Genomic DNA, 22,555 nt, shown 5'->3' with positions numbered 1-22,555 from the left:
TTGGACAGGGAGCTGCTGCCCTCCAGTGGGCTCAGGGAGCAAAGGAGAATGGGGGTGGGCATTGCTCCACACTCAGGACATGGGTGCTCAAGAGGGCCAAAGCAGGATGTGGAGCTGAGGATAACACCTTTCATGGGATGGAGTGAGCTCTGAGAGACAAGGGACTAAGCAGAGCTTCAATCTTCTTCCTGGGAGCAGGAGAAAGCCTGCTTTGCCCCATTCTTCTCCCAGAAAGACCGCACTGATGTGCTCCTGGACCAGGACTGTTTGAAAGCAGAACCAGGTGCTGCTGAAGGGCCTGATCCTGCTAATAAATTGCACATTGAGTGAAGTGAGCAGTGAGGGCACTTCACCTGGGTGCAGGGTCCCAGCTCCAAACCATGCTGTGGCTGAGGTCCATCAGCCCCAGAACTGCTTGCTTTCAGTTGTCCCCAGAGACCAGCTGGAGCATAAGCTTGTAGTCAGCAACAGCTCCAGAGGAGCAGGTATGGTTTACAGAGCCAACGAGCCATGAAGCGAGGAGGCAGGCACGTGGCCACAGCTCCCCGACACCACAGGTACCTTATCCTCTTCTATTAAGAGGGTTGTTGTGTACTTAATGGAGGGGAAAATCAGAACACCTTCCCACCACACTGGAAGGGCTGACATAAGGGCTGGGTGATTTTTATGACTGAGCTTGAAGCTCCAAGAGGAGAAAAATTCAACTTCAAAGGGAAGAAACTGTGCTGAACCCCCCTGGGTTGGTTGAGTTCTCCAGGATAGTGGGCAACACCGATTTCTAGGGTCCCTGAGACAGAAAACAAAAAGGGATAAAAATAAACCCTCTTTGCACCTCCTCCTCTCTGGTCATAAGGTGTCCCCAAGAGCTGCGTTAACCTGTTCCAACCCAGGATGCCCCTACTGAGCCCACCTGGAACTCCTCACCCCAGGGACAGAGGTTGGAGAGACTCAAATTCTTCTTTGCAATGGTTCTTGTGCTTTCTACCTATCTTGTGTCCCACCAGCAGGATCATAGAGGATCCCTCTCCTGGTCCAGATGGAGAAGATAAGCATGGAAAGATCCAGCTCCGCAGCCTCTCGGTGAGGAAGGAGGGAGCCCCAGGCTCTTGCCGGTAGAGCACATAACTCATCTGAAAACACGTCATCAGAGGGGGAGGCAATTCTGGCTGCAGAGTCACCAGTTTCCCACATCCATTGAATGTAGGCGGAGAAAGGATCTACTGCAGCAGAATAACTTGCTGTGGGTGGCTTAAAAAAAAATTGGTAGGACTGTGACATTGGTGCTGGGTACAGGAGGTCTGATGAAAGGGGAAACACCCTAAATCACAAATATATTCAGAACAGTCAGATGCTGTTTTAACCCTGACGTGGAAGGCAGGAAAAAAAGAGGCTCCTCACCACCCTTTTACGTATTAACCCAGGGTTGAAAATATTGAGTCAGGTTCATTGCCATCTAAGGGGGTTTAAATCCACCTCTGAAGAGGAGATACTCTGTACTTTAGCCTCCTGGGGGGTGCACACTCCCTGAGCAAGGGACTTGCCTGGCTGCCAGGACCCATGCTTCAGCTCCACAACCACTGGCTTGGTCAGCCTCCTAAGATAATGGGGATGTGAGTCCAGTGAAAGGAATCACCAAGGGAAAAGGGAGGAGGAAGTCCTATTTTCAAGATTTTGCCATTTACTAGCTACCAATGAGATCCTCCAGCACAAGCAATGCCTTCATACCCATTGATGTGGTCTTCCAGAAACAAGGGGGTTGGAAACGTGTGCTGGAAACCTAATTGGAAACCCAAGCCCAGCAGGTCAAAACATGTGGTGAGAAAGAAAGACTAATTTCTTGAATGGTTTCCTTGTTTTTCAGGAGAAAAACCCCCAAGGGATCCAACCTGAGCCCTGTTCCACCCCAATTGAATTACTGCTATGAAGTAACCCATATGATAAAAACACTGGCTCCTGCTACACCATGCTGGAGATGGAGACAATGGCTCACCAAGGGCTGTTGGACCAATCTGGATGCTTGGGAGCTTGGTTTGTCTTGGATCAGGTTCTAATAGAGTCAAACGATCTCTCCCAACTTCAAAAGCTCCAGATTTTTGTAAAAATGACCCAATATGGAAGGCCAAACGGGGTTTGATCTCCCAGTCCCATGTGTCATTTGCCACAGACATGCATGCCACAAAGGGTTTTCAAATCAGTGCTTTTTAATCCATAAAAGGTGAGAGTCAATGTACAAATTAAAAAAACAAACCAAACCCACTGGTGTTAGGGAAATTATCCAACGCACATTAAACTCAACCCCTCCACCAACAGCAAAGGAGTTGGGTGATGCAGGTGGTAACGCGACGCACAGGCTCGCTGTTCATGCAAGCTTCTTCTAAATAAATACATCTCGAGCTCAGAGATGTCCGTGTCGGCAACACATTTAGGATCAGGGGAAGATGTTGCTAGGATGCTTTTAACGGCAAGGTGGCCTTTTCTGTGAACCTACCCCCTTTCCTTACCACTCCCGCGCCAAGCAGCTGGTAAGATTACATAGAAAAGCTGACTGCACCAGATGGCTTCGTGGTGGCAGCCGGATCCATAATCCAGTCTGATAATGTCTCAGTCTACAGAGAGTGCTCTCAGTCAACAACACAAAGTTAGAAGCCCTCTTTTAGTTCCCCTTCTATAAAACTGGGGCTGAAAGCTTGGCACGCAGGCACTGAGCCATCCAAAAGTCACGGTACAACCCCTGGGAGATGCTGTCTCGATGACACCCCACTGCCAGAGAGCGTTCACTTCATTAAAAAAAACACTACAAACGTGTCATGACTTAAAAAGTACAAAAATACAATTGCATTTCTGAAGGGTATTTTATACCTACCAAGATCATCCAAGCACTGAAGACCAGACAGCTCTTTAGCCTTCAGAAAAATAATGCACAAGGCAGAAATGGGATTGAGAAAATTTTGCCAATCTATTTAAGCATGTTATTCAGAATCTCCCAGCATTTCCAGTACAATTATCAAGATACATGAATCCATCAGCCCAGCTCGGGTACGAATGCTGACAGGACAGTGTTAAGGTATTAGCAACGTGTGCAAGATCAAATACTAGCACAAATTTAGTAGTTTAATAATATGGAGGAGCTATTTTCCTGGAATTTTAATCTCATACAAGAAAATAACAAGGCTCTTAGCTATTAATCTACTCACATATTTAGGGCAATCCACCTCTACTGATTAAAAAAAGCGAGACAACAAATGCATGTTAAGTCTTTCCCTTTTCTTCCAAAGAAGCAGGTTGGGCAGCTGGGCTGGATTTGCTGGGCCAACCTAGGTGTTTATTTAAAAGAAAACAATGAAAAAACACTAAAAAAGGTCAAATCCATCCTAAATTCAACCTATTTCACTGGGACAGCCCTAACCTGTACTGTGGCAGAGATGCACAGTCTGGTGTTGCCTGAACCCCCACAATACAACCACCACGAGCCTTTGATGCTTGTGCTTTCCCCTTTCCCAAAAAGAGGAGTTGAATGTGACCTCCAGCTGCAGCTGCTGAACAATTCGGCTCCACCGGCAGCTCTTGGTGAGCTATGGCAGAGGTGTCATCTTCTGCCTTGCAGAAAAAGTCTAGGAGACACTAAAGAAGGTTATAGCTTTTGCTTTAATGGCTGGGGCTTGGTTTGGCTGCTCCTCGCACTGAGCACAAGACACAAACCAGTCCCTGCTTTATATCGAAGCACAGCTCCCCCTGACCCCTTCAGAAAAATTAAAATTTAAGAATAAATCAGTGTTTCCCCACAATGTTTAGATGAGGATCATTTAACATAGGAGCTGGGAGATGGAGGAGTCTGGTGCTGTGCATTGCTTGCCTCTTTGGAGAGGATCCGACCAGCGGCACATCCACAGGGTGGGAAGGTCCTTGCAGCACCGACACCAGCACAGCTCAGACAAGCAACCGGTGCTTGTGAGGGTTCATGGGCAGCCAGCTCTGGAGATCGCAGGACACAACCTAGAGCAGCTGCCACTTCAGTACATGGCCTCATTGTCTCCCACTGCGGTGAAGGGGACACCATAGGTGCTCTTCTTGCTCCGCTTGCTCTTCTTGCTCCAAACCAGCAGTGTGCTGGCACTCTTACTGTTCATCAGGCTCTTTCGGCTGTTCTCCTTGTTGTTCTTCAGCAGCCCAGCACCTGAGGACATCGCTGCTGCTTTCTTGTCCACCTGTTTGGGAAGGGGAGCGGAGAGAGGTTTGAAACCAGGGCAGCACCCAGGTGGCAGATGTGATGCCTGGCTTCAGCCCTGCACCTCCAGCCAGGGAGCAAGGCACTGGGAAACCTCTTCTCTAGTTTTCCCTCCTAAGGCTCGGGATGTGACTTACAGCTTTCAGTCCCTCCGAGCCCTGCAGGGTTATCACGCCGATCTCCACTCCCTCCTCCCCAGTGCTTTTCAGCAGCTGCACCACCTCGGCATGCTTGGACCACTTGCAGTCCTTGCCATTCACTGAGATAATGTAGTCTCCCTCCTTCAGCCCAGCTTCCTGCAGGAAAAGACGTTTGAGATCATAGTTGCTGCTTCACAAGGTCTGCTCAGCACCCACCCCACTCTGTAGGTTCCAATCCCGCAGAAATACGGGCCACAGGGAGGGTCGTGGTCCACTCTCCACCTACAGCACAAACCAGTTGATCCCTTCATCATCTCAAAGATTTTACATCTGCTTTGCAATGTGCACAGAAAAGTGGGGTGCTCTACAGACTACAGATGTCTTCTGCAGCTGCTGGAGATGGTCACACTTGACGTCCAGCCTGCTATAAACTCCAGCCCTGCGACTTTTTGCAGCCTTGCAAAAAGTGCATCCGGCTCCAACTGTTCGATAAAGGTTAAATGCTCCAGGTCTCCATGAGAACAATAAGTTATCACCTGCAAGCCTAGATCTCAGAAACTTAGCAGGCTCAGCAAGGTCCTACATGTACCCTTCATTCATCAAAATATCAACAAGGCTTTTGACATACTTGAAGCAAAACACACAACAGCTTTGGTCTGTGGGGACAGCATCAGATCTAGGAGCAATCCAGCTGCAAAGAAGGTTTAGAAATTTGTCCACGCATGGACACCCACATTTCAACATTGATCCGGAGACAAATCCCACCACTCCAGCTGAGTATAATGAATGTTAGGAACCCAAGGGACAACTGTGGTCCAGGCATGGACCACATATGGCCTTGGAGAAGATTTTAGTCTCCCAAAAAGGGATGTAGGCCCGCTGCTAAGAAGTGTGTGATTAGAGATAATGGACTTTGAATGGCGGGATTAATATTGAGCAGTGCTGCGGGTGAGGGGCGACCTTTGCAGCATAACGCCATGATGCTCCAACAAGCTTCTGCTGGAAAAATTGCCCCTGACCTATCGGGAAGTCCACAGAGCAAGTTTTCACTGCCATAACTCAAGTTTCAGACTTGCCATCTTGTTCCATCCACTGTCACATCCCAAAATGGGGAAGAAGGGAACTGGGCGTGTGCCAAAAAGAGGCTGCCAGCAGTTAAAAACTGAGATAACCTCCGTATTTTTCTCTTAGCTGTCTCCTAAAAAAAAATCCCAGTTCTTCTGTGACACCCATCTGCAAGCCCCAGGTTATGATCTGGCAGGGGTGGTCTCCACTTGAGCACACCAATGTAGTTACCAAGTCACAGAAATGAGCGTTAAGATCTAAAACCACCCAACACCCCTTGAGGCCACCTCCAACATGACACTTCCACCATCCTCCTGGGGCCAGCGAGGGCCTGGGGTACTCACGGCAGCGCAGCCTCCCGGGATGACACCGGCAATGAGGACGGGGGAGTCTCCTCGCAGTGTGAACCCAAAGCCGTTCTCTCCTCTCATCAGGTGGACTCTCCGTGCTGGATACCACTTGTTTTTAGCCGAGAAAACCGAGAGGGGCCCCTGGGGTAAGGCAGAAATGTAGAAAGCACCTTTCGGTGCAAGAGCAACTCCCTGCAACCTCACAAAACACCCACTGATGGGGAAGAGGCAGAGCAAGAAAGCCTGTCTTCTCCATGTCTTTGAAGATGCGATTTTGATCCTGCCTAGTGTTTTACCTTGCTTACATGCCCCAAAATGTAGATTTATGCACTATAAAGCTAGAGATGTTTAAAAGCTAGAGATGCTTAAAAGATGTTAGATCTTGTGTTTGTGAGCAGTAGCACAGTATTATGCAGGATAGGACAGGACCTCAAAAGGTCTCTGTTCCAACCCTCTGCCCAGAGCTTAGTCCTGGACATCCTATCAGCACTGTCTGGCTCCTATGAGGCAGGAGGAGGTCTTGTCATGGTCAGCAAGCTGGCATCAGTTTAGACACTACAATCCTGGAGCAAATGAAACAGAAAGCTCCAGTGGACAAAGCTGGAGCCTTAAATCCTGCTATCGGGAAACAAAACCCATTGCCCAAGGAGGGATGATGGGGGATGAGGTTTTTCATCTCAACCCAGCTCTGCGGATGCAAAGCTGGAGCGATCAAGCAGCACAGTGCAAGGTGCTGGGACAGGTCACCTCTTCAGAATCACATCCCTCCCAAATCTCCCCTATTTTCCTGTCTTTTCCCTACTTTCCTTTTCCCACAGGAGCAGGATATAACTGTCCACTCTGGGGCTGTTCGAGAGCAGAGACGTCCAACCTCTCCATGGGGTGGTATGCACCCCTTGAGATAACTGGGGGACAGAGACAGCACAACCACGTCCCACAGCAGCTCAGTCCTGCTCCGCAGGACCCTGTATCCATACCCTATGGATGGTAGGGATAAAGGTTTGGTGGGATTCTCAAAATGCCTCCAAGCTGGCAACATCCTGCTCTGCTTCCTTCAAAAATCTCCCACTAAAGGGACTCTCTGTTCCTTCTTGGGTAAAGCCCACCCAAAATACCGGTGCCTGCTCCTCCATGAACCAGAAAAGCTTCCAAACTCATTTAGGTCTCGCAAAGACAGATCAGCACCCTCCCACCCCTCCTCCTGCACAGGTCCCTGTCTGCAAAGAGGTGGCTCAGCCTCCTTGGAAAGCCGCCTGTGAGCACAGCGGCTGTACTGGGAGAGGGAGATGAGGCAGCAGGAAGGAAGAAAACCAGGCAAGCAGAGCACACAGGGGAGGAGGAGGAGACGTCTGCTCCCTTGGGGCAACCTCCATGCCATAGCCATACATACCAGCCTGTGGAATATGTCAGTCACCTTCACTTGGGAGAAGCTGGGGGATTTTATCTCTGGTTTCTGGTGTGTTTTGGCTGGTAGTAGGAAAAGAAAAGCACACACATTGGGGTTAGGTAGTCGTGGCAGCTACTGCCTCTTCATCGTGGCATGACCCATAAGACCTGCTCAGGCAGACATGCAACCCTGAGCCCTAAACCCCACCAGAGATGGTCCACTGCCATGCAGAAAGCTCTGGCCCACAGTGACATCCCATAAACTCACCATGGAGTTTTCCCACCCCATGCAACCTGCCACAAAACCCCTCCACAGCAGAAGTCCCCAAAAATCACTTACGGTGAATGTCCGGGGCATCTCCAGTTTCGAAGAAGTCCTCCTCATGGTCAATTTCTGAGTATTTGCTCAGCGAGCGTTTGTGGGCGAAGGAGAGGACCTCCTGAAGGATATCCATCTTGCGTAGGATCTTGCACAAGCCGTGGATCCTCATGGCTTCCTCGTGCTTCATGATGGCTTTCCTCAGATGAGCTTTGCCTGCAAGGGAGCAGAGAGATCGCAGCCCGAGCAGAGCGGAGCAGCCCCGTTGCTGCTGCTCTTCCCTCTCCGCTCGCTTGGCTGCCCACAGATGACAGCAGCCTCCGCGGCTGTGTCACTCGACGTGACTCAGGGACAGCCCAGTCACGTTTGCAGCCTGCCAGGCATTCAACGTGCACTAAATGGAGTAGGTCCCAGCCGTCAGCTAGAGCCCTCGATGTAGGGCTGGGAAAGGACCTTGAAGGGTGACCTACTTCACTCCCCCAGCGTCGGAGCTGGCAGATGTTCCCGAAAACTGCCGGCAAAGGAGCTGCCACCACATTGTGCCGCCCCCAAAGTCCCTCCTAACGCTTAACCTCAATCTCCTCTGCAAATTAACTTCTCTCCATCACCTTGCATCCCCCACGAGAGGACACTCAAGCCTCATCCTCCTGGAGACAGCTTTTGAGCTTTGATGCAAGACATCTCCCTCTTTTCTAGGCTAAGCAAAGCCTTCTTCCTGCCCTGCAGGTCCTGCTTTCCATCCTCTTCAGCACCTGCTCCTGCTTTGTTCCTCTCAACTTGTTTCCATCCCTATGAAAACGGAGCAGCCAAAAAATGTCCAGAAGAGAAGAAATCACAACAGCCTATGAATATGGATGCAGACATCTTTTTTTTTGCAAAAGACTGCAACCAAGATACCCGTATCCAACGCTAAACCACCAAAAAAGTTCTTTCTATATATATATTTATAAACACGTCTGATAGAAACACATGTGTCTGTAGCATTTCCAGCTTTAGGACACACGGTGGCAACATAACCTAAGGAGATGACTGGAATTTGCTTCAAACTTATGAGGCCCACGCCAGGGGCCTCTACTTTCCTGCTCAAGAAGTCACAATCAAGGAAATATATTGAGGCTGGACGGAAACCAGAGAGGAAGAGACTCTTCAAATAAATTCTACCAAATGCAATCAATCATATTTATCAAAGAATCCACAGGCAGCTCAATCCACGGGCAAGAAAGCAACTATGTTTTATCAGAAGGGAGCCTACAGGAAAGCTGTGGGGGGTTGAGGGGGTACTCTTGTCAGGAAGCACAGGGATAGGACAAGTGGGAACAGTTTCAAGCTGAAATAGAGGAGATTTAGATTAGATATTAGGAAGAAATGTTTTCCTGCGGAGGAGGAGAGGCATGGGCACAGGTTGCCCAGAGAAGTCGTGGATGTCCCATCCCTAGAGGTGTTCAAGGCCAGGTTGGATGAGGCTTGGAGCAACCTGATCCAGTGGAAGGTGTCCCTGCCCATGGCAGGGGGGTTGGGACTGGATGGGCTTTAAGCTCCCTTCCAACCCAAACCATTCTGATTCCATGATTGACCTTGGACTGCAAAGTTCCTCACTGATACCTCCAGTAAGTGAGTCAAATCCAGTTTTAGCTCCAGAAACTCCAGAACTGAACACAGGGCTCCAGGTGAGGTCTCACAAGAGCAGAGTAGAGTGGCAGAATCCCCGCCCTTCACCTGCTGGTCCCACTGCTTTGCACGCAGTCCATGATATGATGTGGAATTTTTTAAAGCCAGGTTGGATGATGCTTTAAACAACCTGATCCACTGGGATGCGTCCCTTCCCATGGCAGGAGGTTGGAACTGGATGAATTTTAAAGTCCCTTCCAACCCAAACCGTTCTATGAGTATCATCAACTCCTGCTATTTTTCAGAGATCACTGGGAATAGAGGTCGAGGATGGAAGCTGTGCAAGCTTTTGGCTCTGCTCTGCTGAAGATGGTGTAATATATTGTTTGATAACACACAATGTTATAAGAGTAGGAGACAAAGGAAAGGAAAAAATATCCTTTCAGAGAGATGGTTTCAATGCTGCCAAGTTTCTTCCCTTCCTGTAAACCAAAACCAGAGCTGAGGTTGTCATCTGCAAATTCATCTTTCACCAGCAAATCTTGAACAGAGCCTGGTCCCCTCAAGAAGAGCAGGCACTGGAAGCTAGGTTGATGAAAACTGCAAAACCAGGTAAAAGCAGGTGAAGATGTTGGGGTAGTGTTACAATAACAATCTGATTTTGGGGTTCATTTAAGAAGTCTCCTCATGTGTGTCCCCCACCTCACATTCCCAGCACTGAAATCCAGCCGAGAGGACACTGCTGGGACCAGCAATGCAACAACCTCATTCCTGGTGGGACCTGTCTCCTTTCACAGATGTATAACGAGGGGAGAGAGCACCAGGAGGTAGCTTGAGAGTGAGATGAACAGGAGATGACACCCCAAAATCAGCATGCTGAGCTTGCTCTCATTGCAGTCTCATTGGGGAGGTGCTGCCAAAACACAACTACGGCTGAATAAGCAATGTTCTGTTTCACCCCTGAAGCTGAAAATCCGCATGGGAGGAAGCTCTTGTCTCCCAAGCTTTTTGATGCAGCTAAAAAAGCATGGCATCTGCTGTGTCTTCTTGTCATCAGGGCAAGTCAGCAGTAAGCCAAGGAGCTTCCAGGATCTGTGTCCCTAGAGATTTCTCATTGCTGTGTTGGGTGATGTTATCTGGCTCAGGACATTTTGGTGCCCAAGTTTTTAGTGTCAAAATCTGCTGTACAGGTTGGTGCAAGCACCATGAGATGGTCCCTGCCCACAGCAGAGGGGTTGGAACTAGCTGATCTTTAAGGTCCCTTCCAACCCTAACTACTCTATGATTTTATGAATGCCTTCCCAAGAGAGGCTGTTTTCAAAGAAACCCTCCCACAAGGTATCTTTGCACGGAGAGTTCCTCCCAACAGCTCATCACACTTCTTGGTGCAGACCATACCTGCACAGGTAGGGTTCCAGTGGGGCTCACGGCCTGCACATCGAGGTTTTATCACAAGAACTGAAGGCTTTGCCCCCATAGATGTGCTTACCCAGCTTCCTTCTCTCCTCAGGGTCCTGCAGCAGGAGGCGGAGTGACGGTCCCTCTGGCATGGCAACGTGGAACTGTATAAAAGCCTTCTCCTGTGCTGGTAGTTCAGCATCAGATGCCACTGTGTGAAACAGATGGGTGCGGACAGGCTTAGAGAGAAGTCAGGGTGCTACTCAGCCACCAGACTCCCATGGCAGGGATCAAGAAGCCACATCCACATTCACGTGGCCCTGATAACTTCAGCAACTGCTTCCTTTCACCCAACCACAGTCTGCAACAATCAAGACATTACTGACGGGGAGAGGGATGAGTTATTGCATTCAAGGTTGTATCAGGCTTTCAAGCAAAGTGTAGGATTTGTCTTGTGCACAGCATGATCACAGAATCACAAACATTTAGGATGGAAAAGGACTTTAAGACCACCAAGCCCAGCCATATGCCTAACACTGCCAAGTCCACCACTAAACCATGTCTGTAAGTACAACGTCTAGCCATCTTTTAAAAACTTCCAGGGATGGGGAATCAGCCACTTCCCTGGGCAGCCTCTTCCAATGCTTGAGAATCCTTCCATTGAAGGAGTTTTTCCTAATATCCAATCTAAACCTCCCCTGGTGCAACTTGAAGCCATTTCCTCTTCTCCCCTCACTTGTTACTTTGGAAAAGAGACCAACACCCACCTCACTACAAACTCCTTTCAGGCAGTTGTGAAAACTGATTAGTTCTCCCCTCAGCCTCTTTTTCTTCACACTAAACAATTCCAGGTCCCTCAGCTGCTCCCCATGACCCCTGTGGTCCAGACACTTCATCAGCTTTGTTGTCCTTCTCTGGATACACTCCAGCCCCTCAATGACTTTACGAGTGAGGGGCCCAAAACTGAAACCAGAATTCGAGGTGTGGCCTCAGTAATGCCGAGTACAGGAGGATAATTCCTTCCCTGCTCCTGCTGGCCACGGCATTTCTAATCCAAGCCAGGATGCTGTTGGCTTTCTTGGCCTCCAGGGCCACTGCTGGCTCATGTCCAGCCGCTGTCAACCACCACCCCCAGGTCCTTTGCTCCCTCCAGGCAGCTTTCCAGACACTCTTTCCCCAAACCTGGAGCGCTACGTAGCATTGTTAGAATCATAGAATAGTTAGGGTTGAAGGGACCTTAGAGATCATCTAGTTCCAAATTCCCCTGCCATGGGCAGGGAAACATCCCACTAGACCAGGCTGGCCAAGGCCCTATCCAACCTGGCTTTGAACACCTTCAGGGATGAGGCAACCCTGGTCTTTGTCTCACCACCCTCATCATCAAGAATTTCTTCATAATGTCTCATCAAAATCTTCCCCCTTCCAATTTAAAGCCATTCCCCCTTGTCCTGTCACTGCATATCATTCTCCAGCTTTTTTGTAGCCCCTACTCCAGTGTCTCACCACTCTCATGGTGAAGAAATTCTTCCTTATGTCTAGTTTAAATCCGCCCTTCTCCAGTTTATAGCCATTGCCCCTAGTCCTATCACTACAAGCCTTCGTAAACAGCCCCTCCCCTGCTTTCTTGAAGGCCCCCTTCAGGTACTGGGAGGTCTCTATAAGGTATACTCAGTTTCCTCATCCAGATCGTGGCTAAAGACATTAAACAGAGCCAGCCCCAACACTGAGCCCTGGGGACACCAATAGGGACTGGCCACCAACTGGATTTAACTCCATTCCCCACAGCTCTTTGGGTCCAGCCATCCACCAGAAAAGGTTATATGCATCTAAGCCATAAGCAGACAGTTTCTCCAGGAGAATGCTGCAGGAAGCAGTGTCAGACGCTTGACTAAAGTCTAGGTAGACAACATCCACAGGCTTTCCCTCATCTGCGAAGTCAAGGTCACCTTGTCATAGAAGATCATAGTTAGTCAAGCGGGACTTGCCCCTCCTAAACCCACGCTGACTGGGTCTGAGCACCTGGTTTTCCTGTATGTGCCACATGATGGCACTCAAGGTGCTCTGCTCTATAACCCTCTCAACACCTGTCTCTTTTGTCCCCTTCTCTCCCTTCCTCCAATCTGGAAGCAAGCTTGTAAATGGCCCCTGTGTTTTCCCCACCTAGAGGCCAGAGAGAGGGAGACGATTCAAATAACTAAAGGGTTGAACTTGATCTTCAAGATCTTTTGCCACTGAAAGATTCTTCCATAAAGCACAGAAGTCGAGGAGATTAAAAGTGCAATTTAGGAGTTGAGCCTCCTTGCTGTGCCTGGGACCTCTGCATGGACAGAGAGCTGGCAGTACAGCCAAGGGAGTCCTTTGATGGAGAAACTGAGATGAATGCAGCTTGCACAGGTGCTCCAAGCACCACGCTAGGCCCCATAGGTGTGATTTTTTTTACACCCTGATTTCCAACCAAAGTTGTTCCCTATCCCCTTTAGCTCACAGGGAGCTCAGTGTTGCATTGCAACCTCCTCTCCTGGGAACAGGGTCTGATAAGAAGCAATGCAGAAGGATCCACAGAGCCTCGTGGACTTGCTCATCCAAATATTAGGAGATTCCAAACCCTGGTGAGCACCCCAGCATCAACAACCAGTGAGCTGGGAACTGGCAGCTTCAGACTTGAATCTTCCTATGCCAACTCTCTCCTTGCCAGCATCACCAGGGGATTAAACTGCAGCGTACGGACTTTATTGCTGGCAGGTTATGGGAGCAAAAGATTTGTTATTCTGAACAAGGAGGTCAAGATAACTTTGGAGAGGCAGTGAACAGGCACGTAAGACCTCAACAGCATCCTCTGTGTGGAGCAAAACAAATCCCCAAGCAAGCATGTCCTGTGGATTTGTGTTTACAAGGACATGCAAACAGCCCCAAATTTTAAGAGAAAGGTTTCCCCTGTGCCTTGTAACTCCATGCAAACCCACCTTCACCACCATCCTCTGCCATTTCTGTCTTTAAAAAGTTCCAGCCTCATGGTGGAACTTCATTCCTTCACAATGAGGGTAGTGAAGCACTGGAACAGATTGCCCAGAGAAGTGTGGATGCCCCATCCCTGGAAGTGTTCAAGGCCAGGTTGGATGGGGCCTTGGTCAGCTTGATCTAGTGGGAGGTGTCCTTGCTCATCGCAGTAGGGGTTGAAATTAGATGATCTTTAAGGTCCCTTCTAACTAAGGTCCATTCTATGACTCTTTGGCACTCCAATCTCTCCCATTTCTGCCCAAGCAGCTCTCCTTGCTCAATCCTGCTTCTGCAACGCCCACACAGCACAAGCCCTGCAGCAAGATTTTAGGCAAGCTTGGGAGCGGGGGAGGATGCTGGGACAGTCTGGCAGCTATCATAATCACTGGCACAGAACTGCTTTTGGCTCAAGAAGCCCCTCAGCCGCTCCACCAAGTGATGGGTTGGTGCTGCAGGTCACAACATACACTGGCTGCCCCCCTCCAGACCCTCTGCCTGACCCAAAATTGCTTGCATGGGTGTAGATAATGGCAGAGATGGAGGTCATGGGTCACAACCCACATCTGCCACTCCAGCTGGCTCCATGGAGCCATGTCAGCCCAACTCCAGCACCCTGCTGTCAGCACCCCACCACCCTAGTTTGCCAGACATAAGGCTGGAAATTAAATATGAGGGTTTTATCTTTAGTTTTTGAAGCCCTTAGCTGGCCCACCAAATGGACTGAGTACCTCTGGACAATGCCCAGCCAAGGACACCAGCACATGGGTGGTCAGCAAGCAGCTGACCTACCATTTACCCACTCAGCGCCAAAGGGGACAGCAGGCGACATCCCTACAGCACCTTTTTGCTCATCTTCAAATCATAGAATGGTTTGGGTCAGAAGAGAAATCATAGAATCATAGAATAACCAGGTTAGAAAAGACCCACCGGATCATCGAGTCCAACCATTCCTATCAAACACTAAACCATGCCCCTTAGCACCTCGTCCACTCGTGCCTTAAACACCTCCAGGGAAGGTGAATCAACCACCTCCCTGGGCAGCCTGTTCCAGCGGCCAATGACCCTTTCTGTGAAGAATTTTTTCCTAATGTCCAGCCTAAATCTCCCCTGGCAGAGCTTATCTTCCTTCACTTCATTTTGCAGTCCTTCCCAAACACCAGGCTACCACATAGACCCAGCACTTGGCTGAGCAGGCAGCTGCCTCCAAGCCATAACACTCACCGGGGCAATCACAGAGAGCAATGGCAGCGAAGTAGTGGGAGAGGGCTTTGAAATGCTCTGACTTGACATGGACCATGGTGGTCCAAGAGAAGGGAACGTAATCCTTCACATGGGCCTGGGTCATTGTCTGGTGCACCAGTGAGTAGACATCTTCTACCTGTGGGAAGACGAGAGGCAAGCTGCTGAGCCATGGGTTGAATCACAGAATCACAGAATAACCAGGTTGGAAGAGACCCACCGGATCATCGAGTCCAACCGTTCCCATCAAACACTAAACCATATCCCTCAGCACCTCATCCACCCATGCCTTAAACACCTCCAGGGAAGGTGACTCAACCACCTCCCTGGGCAGCCTGTTCCAGTGCCCAATGACCCTTTCTGTAAAGAATTTTTTCCTAACGTCTAGCCTAAACCTCCCCTGGCAGAGCTTGAGGCCATTCCCTCTTGTCCTGTCTCCCGTCACTTGGGAGAAGAAGCCAGCACCCTCCTCTCTACAACGTCCTTTCAGGTAGTTGTAGAGAGCAATGAGGTCTCCCCTCAGCCTCCTCTTCTCCAGGCTAAACAACCCCAGCTCTCTCAGCCGCTCCTCATAAGGCCTGTTCTCCAGCCCTTTCACCAGCTTTGTTGCTCTTCTCTGGACTCTCTCCAGAGCCTCAACATCCTTCTTATGGTGAGGGGCCCAGAACTGAACACAGTACTCGAGAAGCGGTCTCACCAGTGCCAAGTACAGAGGGAGGATAACCTCCCTCGACCTGCTGGTCACGCCGTTTCTGATACAAGCCAAGATGCCATTGGCCTTCTTGGCCACCTGGGCACACTGCTGGCTCATGTTCAGTCGGTTGTCAACCAACACCCCCAGGTCCCTCTCCTCCAGGCAGCTTTCTAGACAGACTTCTCCTAGTCTGTAGCACTGCATAGGGTTGTTGTGCCCCAAGTGCAGGACCCGGCATTTGGCCTTGTTAAACCTCATGCCATTGGACTCTGCCCAGCGGTCCAGCCTGTTCAGATCCCTTTGCAGAGCCTCCCGACCCTCCAGCAGATCGACACTTCCACCCAGCTTAGTGTCGTCCACAAACTTGCTAAGGGTGCACTCGATGCCTTCATCCAGATCATTGATGAAGACATTGAACAGGGTTGGACCCAGCACCGAGCCCTGGGGAACCCCACTTGTCACTGGTCTCCAGCTGGATTTCACACCATTTACCACCACTCTCTGGGCCCGGCCACCCAACCAGTTTTCCACCCAGTTGAGATGTAGGACATCCATCATGAGACAGTGACAGCAGGCTGCCCTCTCCTGATGGGTTCTGCTGACCCCAGAAACAGCACCTCCAGCAGTAACAGCCTCACCAAGTCCTCTCCTCCCCAAGACACTCACCCTTGCTGCCTCCTGGGCAAGCTGCAGCCGTGCAAGGAAGTCATGCTGGGCACTCAGCAAGGTTGTCTTCTCAAAGACACACTCCTGGACCTGGGCAACCATCAGCCGAACCAGCATATTTAAGGAGGCAGCACTCATATCCAGGCTAGGAGCATTGGAGAAGTTTTCCTTCAAGTAGTTAAAGGCACCTGCATGAGGGAGAAGTTCCTGGTAGAAACTAGGCTTGCAAGAAGTAGGGTCAGGCTTTCAGAGCATAAAGGTTTCATGCGGCAGCACAGAAGAGCCTTTGACCCTGCTTGTATCCAAACACCTCACCATAATCGGCAACAATATCCTAGGACAAAAGGTCCAGGAGTCCCTTTCTTGCTGCCTAAAATGTCCTTGCGCCCACAGCTTTCTTCCCCAAAACCCTGGGTGACCGCAGTTCGAGGGTCCCTTTTCTCCTCAGCTGCTTGCAGAAGGATCAGCAACTCTCCTATTCCCAGCTGGGATATCCCTACTGCTGTGAGGCAAGATAAAGCCCTTTGGGTGGTTGTTGGGTCACCCCAGCTCCTCTTCATACCCACAAAAGCAGCATGGTACCAACTTGTGCTTGGCTCATAGTCCTTTGGAGATGCCCCACCCTCATCTCTCTTTGCACAACTGTTCCCTCCCCTTGTTGCACTCCTAAAGGTTATTCCCACCCTAGGGAAATGCTGCCAACATGCCCCTGAGGAGCTGGAAGAAGATAAACCCACGTACCAGCCGCCTTCTGAAAGGCATCGATGGCCTGGTTGAGCCCTGGCAGCGATGCACGGTCCTGCCGCGCTCCAATCTGGGTGTGCAGGGCTCCGATATTGAAGAGCACGCTGCCTTTTTCAAAGGCCAGAGCACGCTGATGGGATGGGACCCCAGTCAGGGAGTCGTACCTGAGAAAGGGAAGAGTCAATGGGCTGCCCTCATCCACAGGTGCAGGAGGAGCCTGGAGTGTTTCCAGTGCTCTGCATGGGCCTGCAGCCACCATTCCCATCAAAGCTCATTCCCATGGGGAGCATGCTTTCTCCTGCCTCCCCTAACCAACCCACCCAGGAGGAAAGCAAGTCCAGAGCAAGGGTTAAATACAGCTCCCTGCATTCACCAGCCTTGGCTTTGCTGCCAAAGCAGGTGACCCTAATGTGGGAGCTTGGTTCTAGCACACTTCCTACTCATGCGACCCCAGGCAGGATGGAAAAACCTGCACCAACCAGTGGAAGAAGACACCCAGGTTTTTGTTGGGAGGGAAGAAACGGCTGTCAAAGAAGTAGAGCTGGTTGTAATACTCCATCAAGAGCTCGAGGCCAGCTTCATTGCGGCTTGGGGTGCGCATTGCCTGTGGGGACAGGAGACGAGACATGTTGGTGGGAATAGAGAGGAGAAGCAGGAAGGAAACTTTGGTTTTATGGAGCTGGCTAGCCCAGGGGGGAGAAAATCCACCTGATTGATAGGATCAGGTCAATTCGATCAACAGGATTAGATCAAAGGAAGACACCAAGCTGAGTGGTGCAGTTGCCACTCGAGAAGGATGGGATGTCATCCAGAGGGACCTGACAAGCTGGAGAAGTGGGTCTGTGTGACTCTCACAAGGTTCTACAAGGTCAAGTACAAGGCCCTACACCTGGGTCAGGGCAATCCACAATTTCAATAAAGGCTGGGGGATGATGTGATTGAGAGCCGCCCTGCAGAGAAGGACTTGGGGTGCTGACTGAGAAGCTCAACATGAGCCAGCAACACATGCTCACAGCCCAGAAGGCCAACAGAGTCCTGGGCTGTATCAAAAGCAGTGCAGCCAGCAGGCTGAGGGAAGTGATGCCCCTCTATTCCAGGTCTGGAATCCTCAATATAAGAAGGATATGGAACTGTTGGAGCAGGTTCAGAGGAGGATTATGAAGATGATCATAGGGCTGGAGCACCTCCCATACAACGACAGGCTGAAAGAGTTGGGGTTGTTCAGCCTGGAGAAGAGAAGGCTCAGAAAAGACCTTTATGGCAACTTCCAATACCTGAAGGGGCTCCAGAAAAGCTGAGGAGGAACTTTTTACATATGCACGGAATGATGGGACAAGGGAAAATGGCTTTGAATTGGAGAGGGGAAGATTTATACAGGACATTAGTATGAAATTCTTCACAGTGAAGCTGGTGAGGCACTGGCCCAGGTCACCCAGGGGACCTGTGGGTGCCCCATCCCTGGAGGTGTTCAAGGCCACATTGGATGGGGCCTTGAGCAGCCTGGTCCAGTGTGAGGTCATCCATGACAGCGGTGTTGGAATTAGGTGATATTTAAGGTGCCCTCCAAATCAAATCATACTATGATTCTATGAAAAGCAGACAAGAGGCTGTGGAAGAGTGGGAGGCAGCCCCTGGCACAGGTTCAGCGGCAGGAAAGGTCAGGGAGGCACCAATTTGGTGCTGGGGCACCCAAATCCAGAGTCTGCAGCCTGGAAGCTGTGCTGGAGGCAACGCTTATCTAAACCAAAGTGAGATTATTATCTTTTTAAGTGAAACTCATGCAAAGTCTGAGGAAATAAGTACTAGGGATGATGTAGGATTGTTTGCTCTTAATAAAAAAGCCCTTGAGCTTTTGACCTGAAACAGGCAGGAAGGTCAGAGCTCTCCTAAAGCCTAGTTCTAAACACAGGGCTTTTCCCAGCTTCTGGCTTTGCAGAGCTCCCCTCCCACAGTGTGAAGAGCAGGTTCATGCCCTTCACAAGTGCTTGAGCAAGTCTGTCTCTTTCTTCTCTCCCAGATCAAAGCTTCAAGGCAAGGCAAAACTTGAAGTTACCTACAGTAACTGTTTCATAGAAGAGGCAAAAATTTCATCTTTACCAGATTGCTTTATGCTTCCTCTTCTCCAAGCACTGAAGAAAGCAGTGGTTCAGCCTTGCTGGGGGTCAATTAATATTCATAAACCAGTAATACATTGCATTATAGCTTTTACTGCTGTTCAGTTCTAAGTTAGCAGGGAGTTAAATAATAAGGAAAGAAAACAACTACTAAATTAGAAAAGACCTTTGAGTTAAAGTTCAACCACATCAGTCCACTGCTAAACCATATCTCTGAGCAATTCATCCACCCATCTTTTAAATACCTCCAGGGATGAGGACGCAACCACTGCCCTCTGCAGCCCCTTCCAGTGTCCAAGAACCCTTTCAGTGAAGAAATTTTTAGTGATGTCTAATCTGAATGTGGCCTGGTGCAGCTTGAGGCCATTTTCACTCATCCTATCACCTCTCACTTGGGAGAAGAGACCAGCACCCACCTTGGTACATTCACGTAGTTGTAGATAGTGATAAGGTCTCCTCTCAGACTCCTTTTCTCCAGGCTAAACAACCCAAGGCGACCTCTCATAACCCTTGTTCTCCAACCCCTTCACCAGCTTTGTTGCCCTTCTCGATGTGCTCCAGAATAGTCTGTAATATTCTGCAACCCATGAACTGAAGCTGAGCTTTTCTAGCATAGCAATCCCACACCCCAAGACACAAGGATAATGGTGCAGATTGGATTGAGGATGAAAGAGCCTCCAGAGCAAAATGTGGCTTCTCCAATGAACATTTCTGGACAAGCTAAAGGAAGACTTTGCAGCTCAAGGGACACTGACCTGTCGCAGCTCCATGAACTCTTTGATTTCCTTTTCAAACAAGACACCCTCCTCTCCATAGTGTTCACTGATGAAATCCTGGGTGGAGAAACAAGAGAAAAGACAACTTGGAGTCCCCCTTGGAAACAGATGCTCAAGATTTAAAGGGTAACTTTGAGTGATTCTCTACAAGCAATTTGCAAGCTCTCTCTGCAACAAAACCTGTACCAGGAAAACCACCTTCTCCCCTGGTGGCTCTTGCTCTCCACTATCTCCAGACCCTCATCTCCCAATTTCCCATGAGCCCAGCTCCTCCCCATAAACCATATTTATATCACCCATGTTTTTTGCAGCTGTTTTGAAATAGAAAACATTTTGCAGCTGCTGCACTATCTCCTCTACAGCACCCAACTATACTTACGAACAGAAACATCCCCCAAAGTGCATGGCTGTCCCCCTCCATCATCTTGCAACACAGAGCATGCAAAACCCTAATGCTCACCTTCAGTGGTACCATCAAATCCAGCTCCTTTGTCTCCTTCAAGCCCAAAGGGATCATGGGGACACTGATGGACTCACTGGAAGAAGACAGTAACCTATTTAGTGGTGGTTTAAAAGCCTCTGAGAGACCCTGCGTCTCAGGGACTAAAATGAAGCAGCTCTTTGTGCTGGGCTTCTGCTCCTGTTAAAGGGTGAAACTAGAAGAGGACCTGACTCAACACAGCAGAAAGATGCTGTTCCCAATATGATGTTGGAAAAGCTGCCCAAGAGGAGAGGTGCACAGAAAACAAACTGAAACCACTGCCTTTAGTCCTCTAGCTTCTGCTTTCCTCTCCATAACAAAAATAACAGCAGCAAAATCAGCTCCAGTGATGAAGCTGCTTTAATTTCTAGCCCTTGGGTACCAGGTGTGATAGGAACACAGATCATGGATTTACCCTTTCCTAGGAACTTTGGTACTGACAAAGACTCACTCAGGCTGCAGCACTGTGCTTGATATTGAAATTTGCTCCCTCTATTAAAAGCAGTTGTCTAATAATAGCTCTTATCACAGAGCTCGCTTAATATTGTATAACGATGAAGATGATGACGGCTCTGGGAATACCCAGTTGGGAGTAGTTTCTGTTTGAACATTAAAACAGGGCAGTTGTGCAGCACTGAATAAGAGGCACTGCAGGACGAAAGCCAGGAAGAACTGTCTTTTGGGGGATTTAGCAGCTATTTTGATTTTCTTCTGCCAAGAAGTAAAGAAGTGGTCTGCTTAAGTAGCAGAGCCTGGAGCATGCAGAATATTACAGCCCTACAAAGAGCCCCCAAGTTGGACCCATCATCCAACTCCTGTATACAGAGAAGGGGAATGAAAACCATGGTATCTGCAGCTCACATTGGCTCCACAAATGCTTTCCCCAATACCCACCGGTCATAGAAGCATTCACAGAATCACTAGTTTGGAAAGACCTTTGAGAACAAGCCCGACCATACCTGCCCACTACTAAATCATATCCCTAAGCACTTCATCCACCTGCCTTTTAAACATCTCCAGGGATGGGGACTCAACCACTTCCCTGGGCAGCCTCTGCCACTGCTTGATAATCATTTCAGTGAAGAAATTTTTCCTGATGCCCAATCTGAACCTCCCTTGGTGCAACTTGAGGCCATTTCCTCTCATCCTATCACCTATCACTTGGGAGAAGAGACCAACACCCACCTCACTACAACCTCCTTTCAGGGAGTTGCAGACAGTGAGGAGGTCTCCCCTCGGTCTCCTCCAGGCTAAACAATCCTAGTTCCCTCAACTGCTCCTCATAAGACTTGTTTTCCAGCCCCTTCACCAGCTCCCTTGCTCTGCTCTGGACACACTCGAGGACTTCAACACTATCTCTCAGGAACATCTCCATCCCCAACACCAAGCCATGTTACTGCATCCTCAGCCCAGACACGTGGACATCCAGGGGACTCGTTTAAAGAGACAAGAAAGTTTGGCAGAGAGTGAGATGGGAGGTGAGTCAGGTAGGATCAAGCCCTCACCAAGCCGGGTTTGCCCAACAGCCCCATCTTATAATCTCCAGAAACTGCTGATAACATTTTAGCACATCCCTCAGTAGTCCAGGCAGGCAAAGAGGCAAAGAAAGTTGCAGAAACCTGGGCAGCAGGGCAGGGAGGTTGCACCCACATTTTCATCTGTTCCTACTGAATAAACAACTTCAAGAGCTATAATTAGTGCAGAAAAGCCATTATTGCGTGTTCCCTAATAACAAGATTTCCTCTTGAATCCAATGCCTAGAGCAAACAAAGGGGCTTTTGTTTGGCCTGGCAGGGTTTCGAGGCTGCTGCTGCTACTTTCTTTTCAAATCAGGGCAAACAAGCAGCAGGTTGAAAAATCCAAACATTCCCAATAGGGAAGAACTTGGGGAGGATGCATGAAACACGGGAGATGTTGCACGCACCCCTACTTCCAGCACAGGAACAACATCCAGGATTACGTTCAGAAACTGAAACAGACCCTTTGAGTGCAGCAAACACCCGAGGGTATTGGAGACAGTGTCTCCCTTGGCTTTCACAGAATCATAGAATGTCCTGCGTTGGAAGGGACCCACAAGGATCATCAAGTCCAACTCCTGACCCTGTAGAGGACAACCCCAACATTCACAGGACAACCCCAACATATGTCTGAGTGCGCTGGCCAAATGCTTCTGGAATATTGTTAGGCTTGGCACCATGACTGCTTTCCTGGGGAGCTGTTCCAGTGCTCCACCACCCTCTGGGTGAAGAAACTTTTCCTAATGTCCAACCTAACCCTCTCCAAGTACATCTTCCTGCCATTCCACTGGGTCCCATCACTGGTCACCAGAGAGAACAGATCAGCACCTGCTGCT

The 22,555-nt window shown here is 49.5% G+C and overlaps 1 protein-coding gene across 2 annotated transcripts in view; it reads right to left on the bottom strand.

Moving 5' to 3' along the window:
- Positions 1-3,476: 3,476 nt before the first annotated feature.
- Positions 3,477-22,555, bottom strand: part of RHPN1 (rhophilin Rho GTPase binding protein 1) — a 37,326-nt gene continuing 18,247 nt past the window's right edge. For both annotated transcript variants that reach the window (XM_069854764.1, XM_069854765.1), the window contains exons 4-15: positions 20,182-20,257; positions 19,701-19,778; positions 17,311-17,435; positions 16,829-16,995; positions 16,088-16,275; positions 14,710-14,866; positions 10,583-10,702; positions 7,507-7,701; positions 7,171-7,247; positions 5,775-5,921; positions 4,363-4,521; positions 3,477-4,205 (exon numbers count right to left, since the gene is read on the bottom strand). In XM_069854764.1, the coding sequence (XP_069710865.1) occupies positions 4,011-4,205; positions 4,363-4,521; positions 5,775-5,921; positions 7,171-7,247; positions 7,507-7,701; positions 10,583-10,702; positions 14,710-14,866; positions 16,088-16,275; positions 16,829-16,995; positions 17,311-17,435; positions 19,701-19,778; positions 20,182-20,257 (1,684 nt within the window). In that variant the 3' untranslated portion in view covers positions 3,477-4,010. The remainder of the gene's footprint in view (positions 4,206-4,362; positions 4,522-5,774; positions 5,922-7,170; positions 7,248-7,506; positions 7,702-10,582; positions 10,703-14,709; positions 14,867-16,087; positions 16,276-16,828; positions 16,996-17,310; positions 17,436-19,700; positions 19,779-20,181; positions 20,258-22,555) is intronic.

Source organism: Phaenicophaeus curvirostris, chromosome 3 (assembly GCF_032191515.1).
Source record: "Phaenicophaeus curvirostris isolate KB17595 chromosome 3, BPBGC_Pcur_1.0, whole genome shotgun sequence".
Taxonomy (NCBI): Eukaryota; Metazoa; Chordata; class Aves; order Cuculiformes; family Cuculidae; genus Phaenicophaeus; species Phaenicophaeus curvirostris.
Note: the sequence above shows the minus strand (reverse complement) of the source record. Positions and strands in the feature narration are given on the sequence as shown.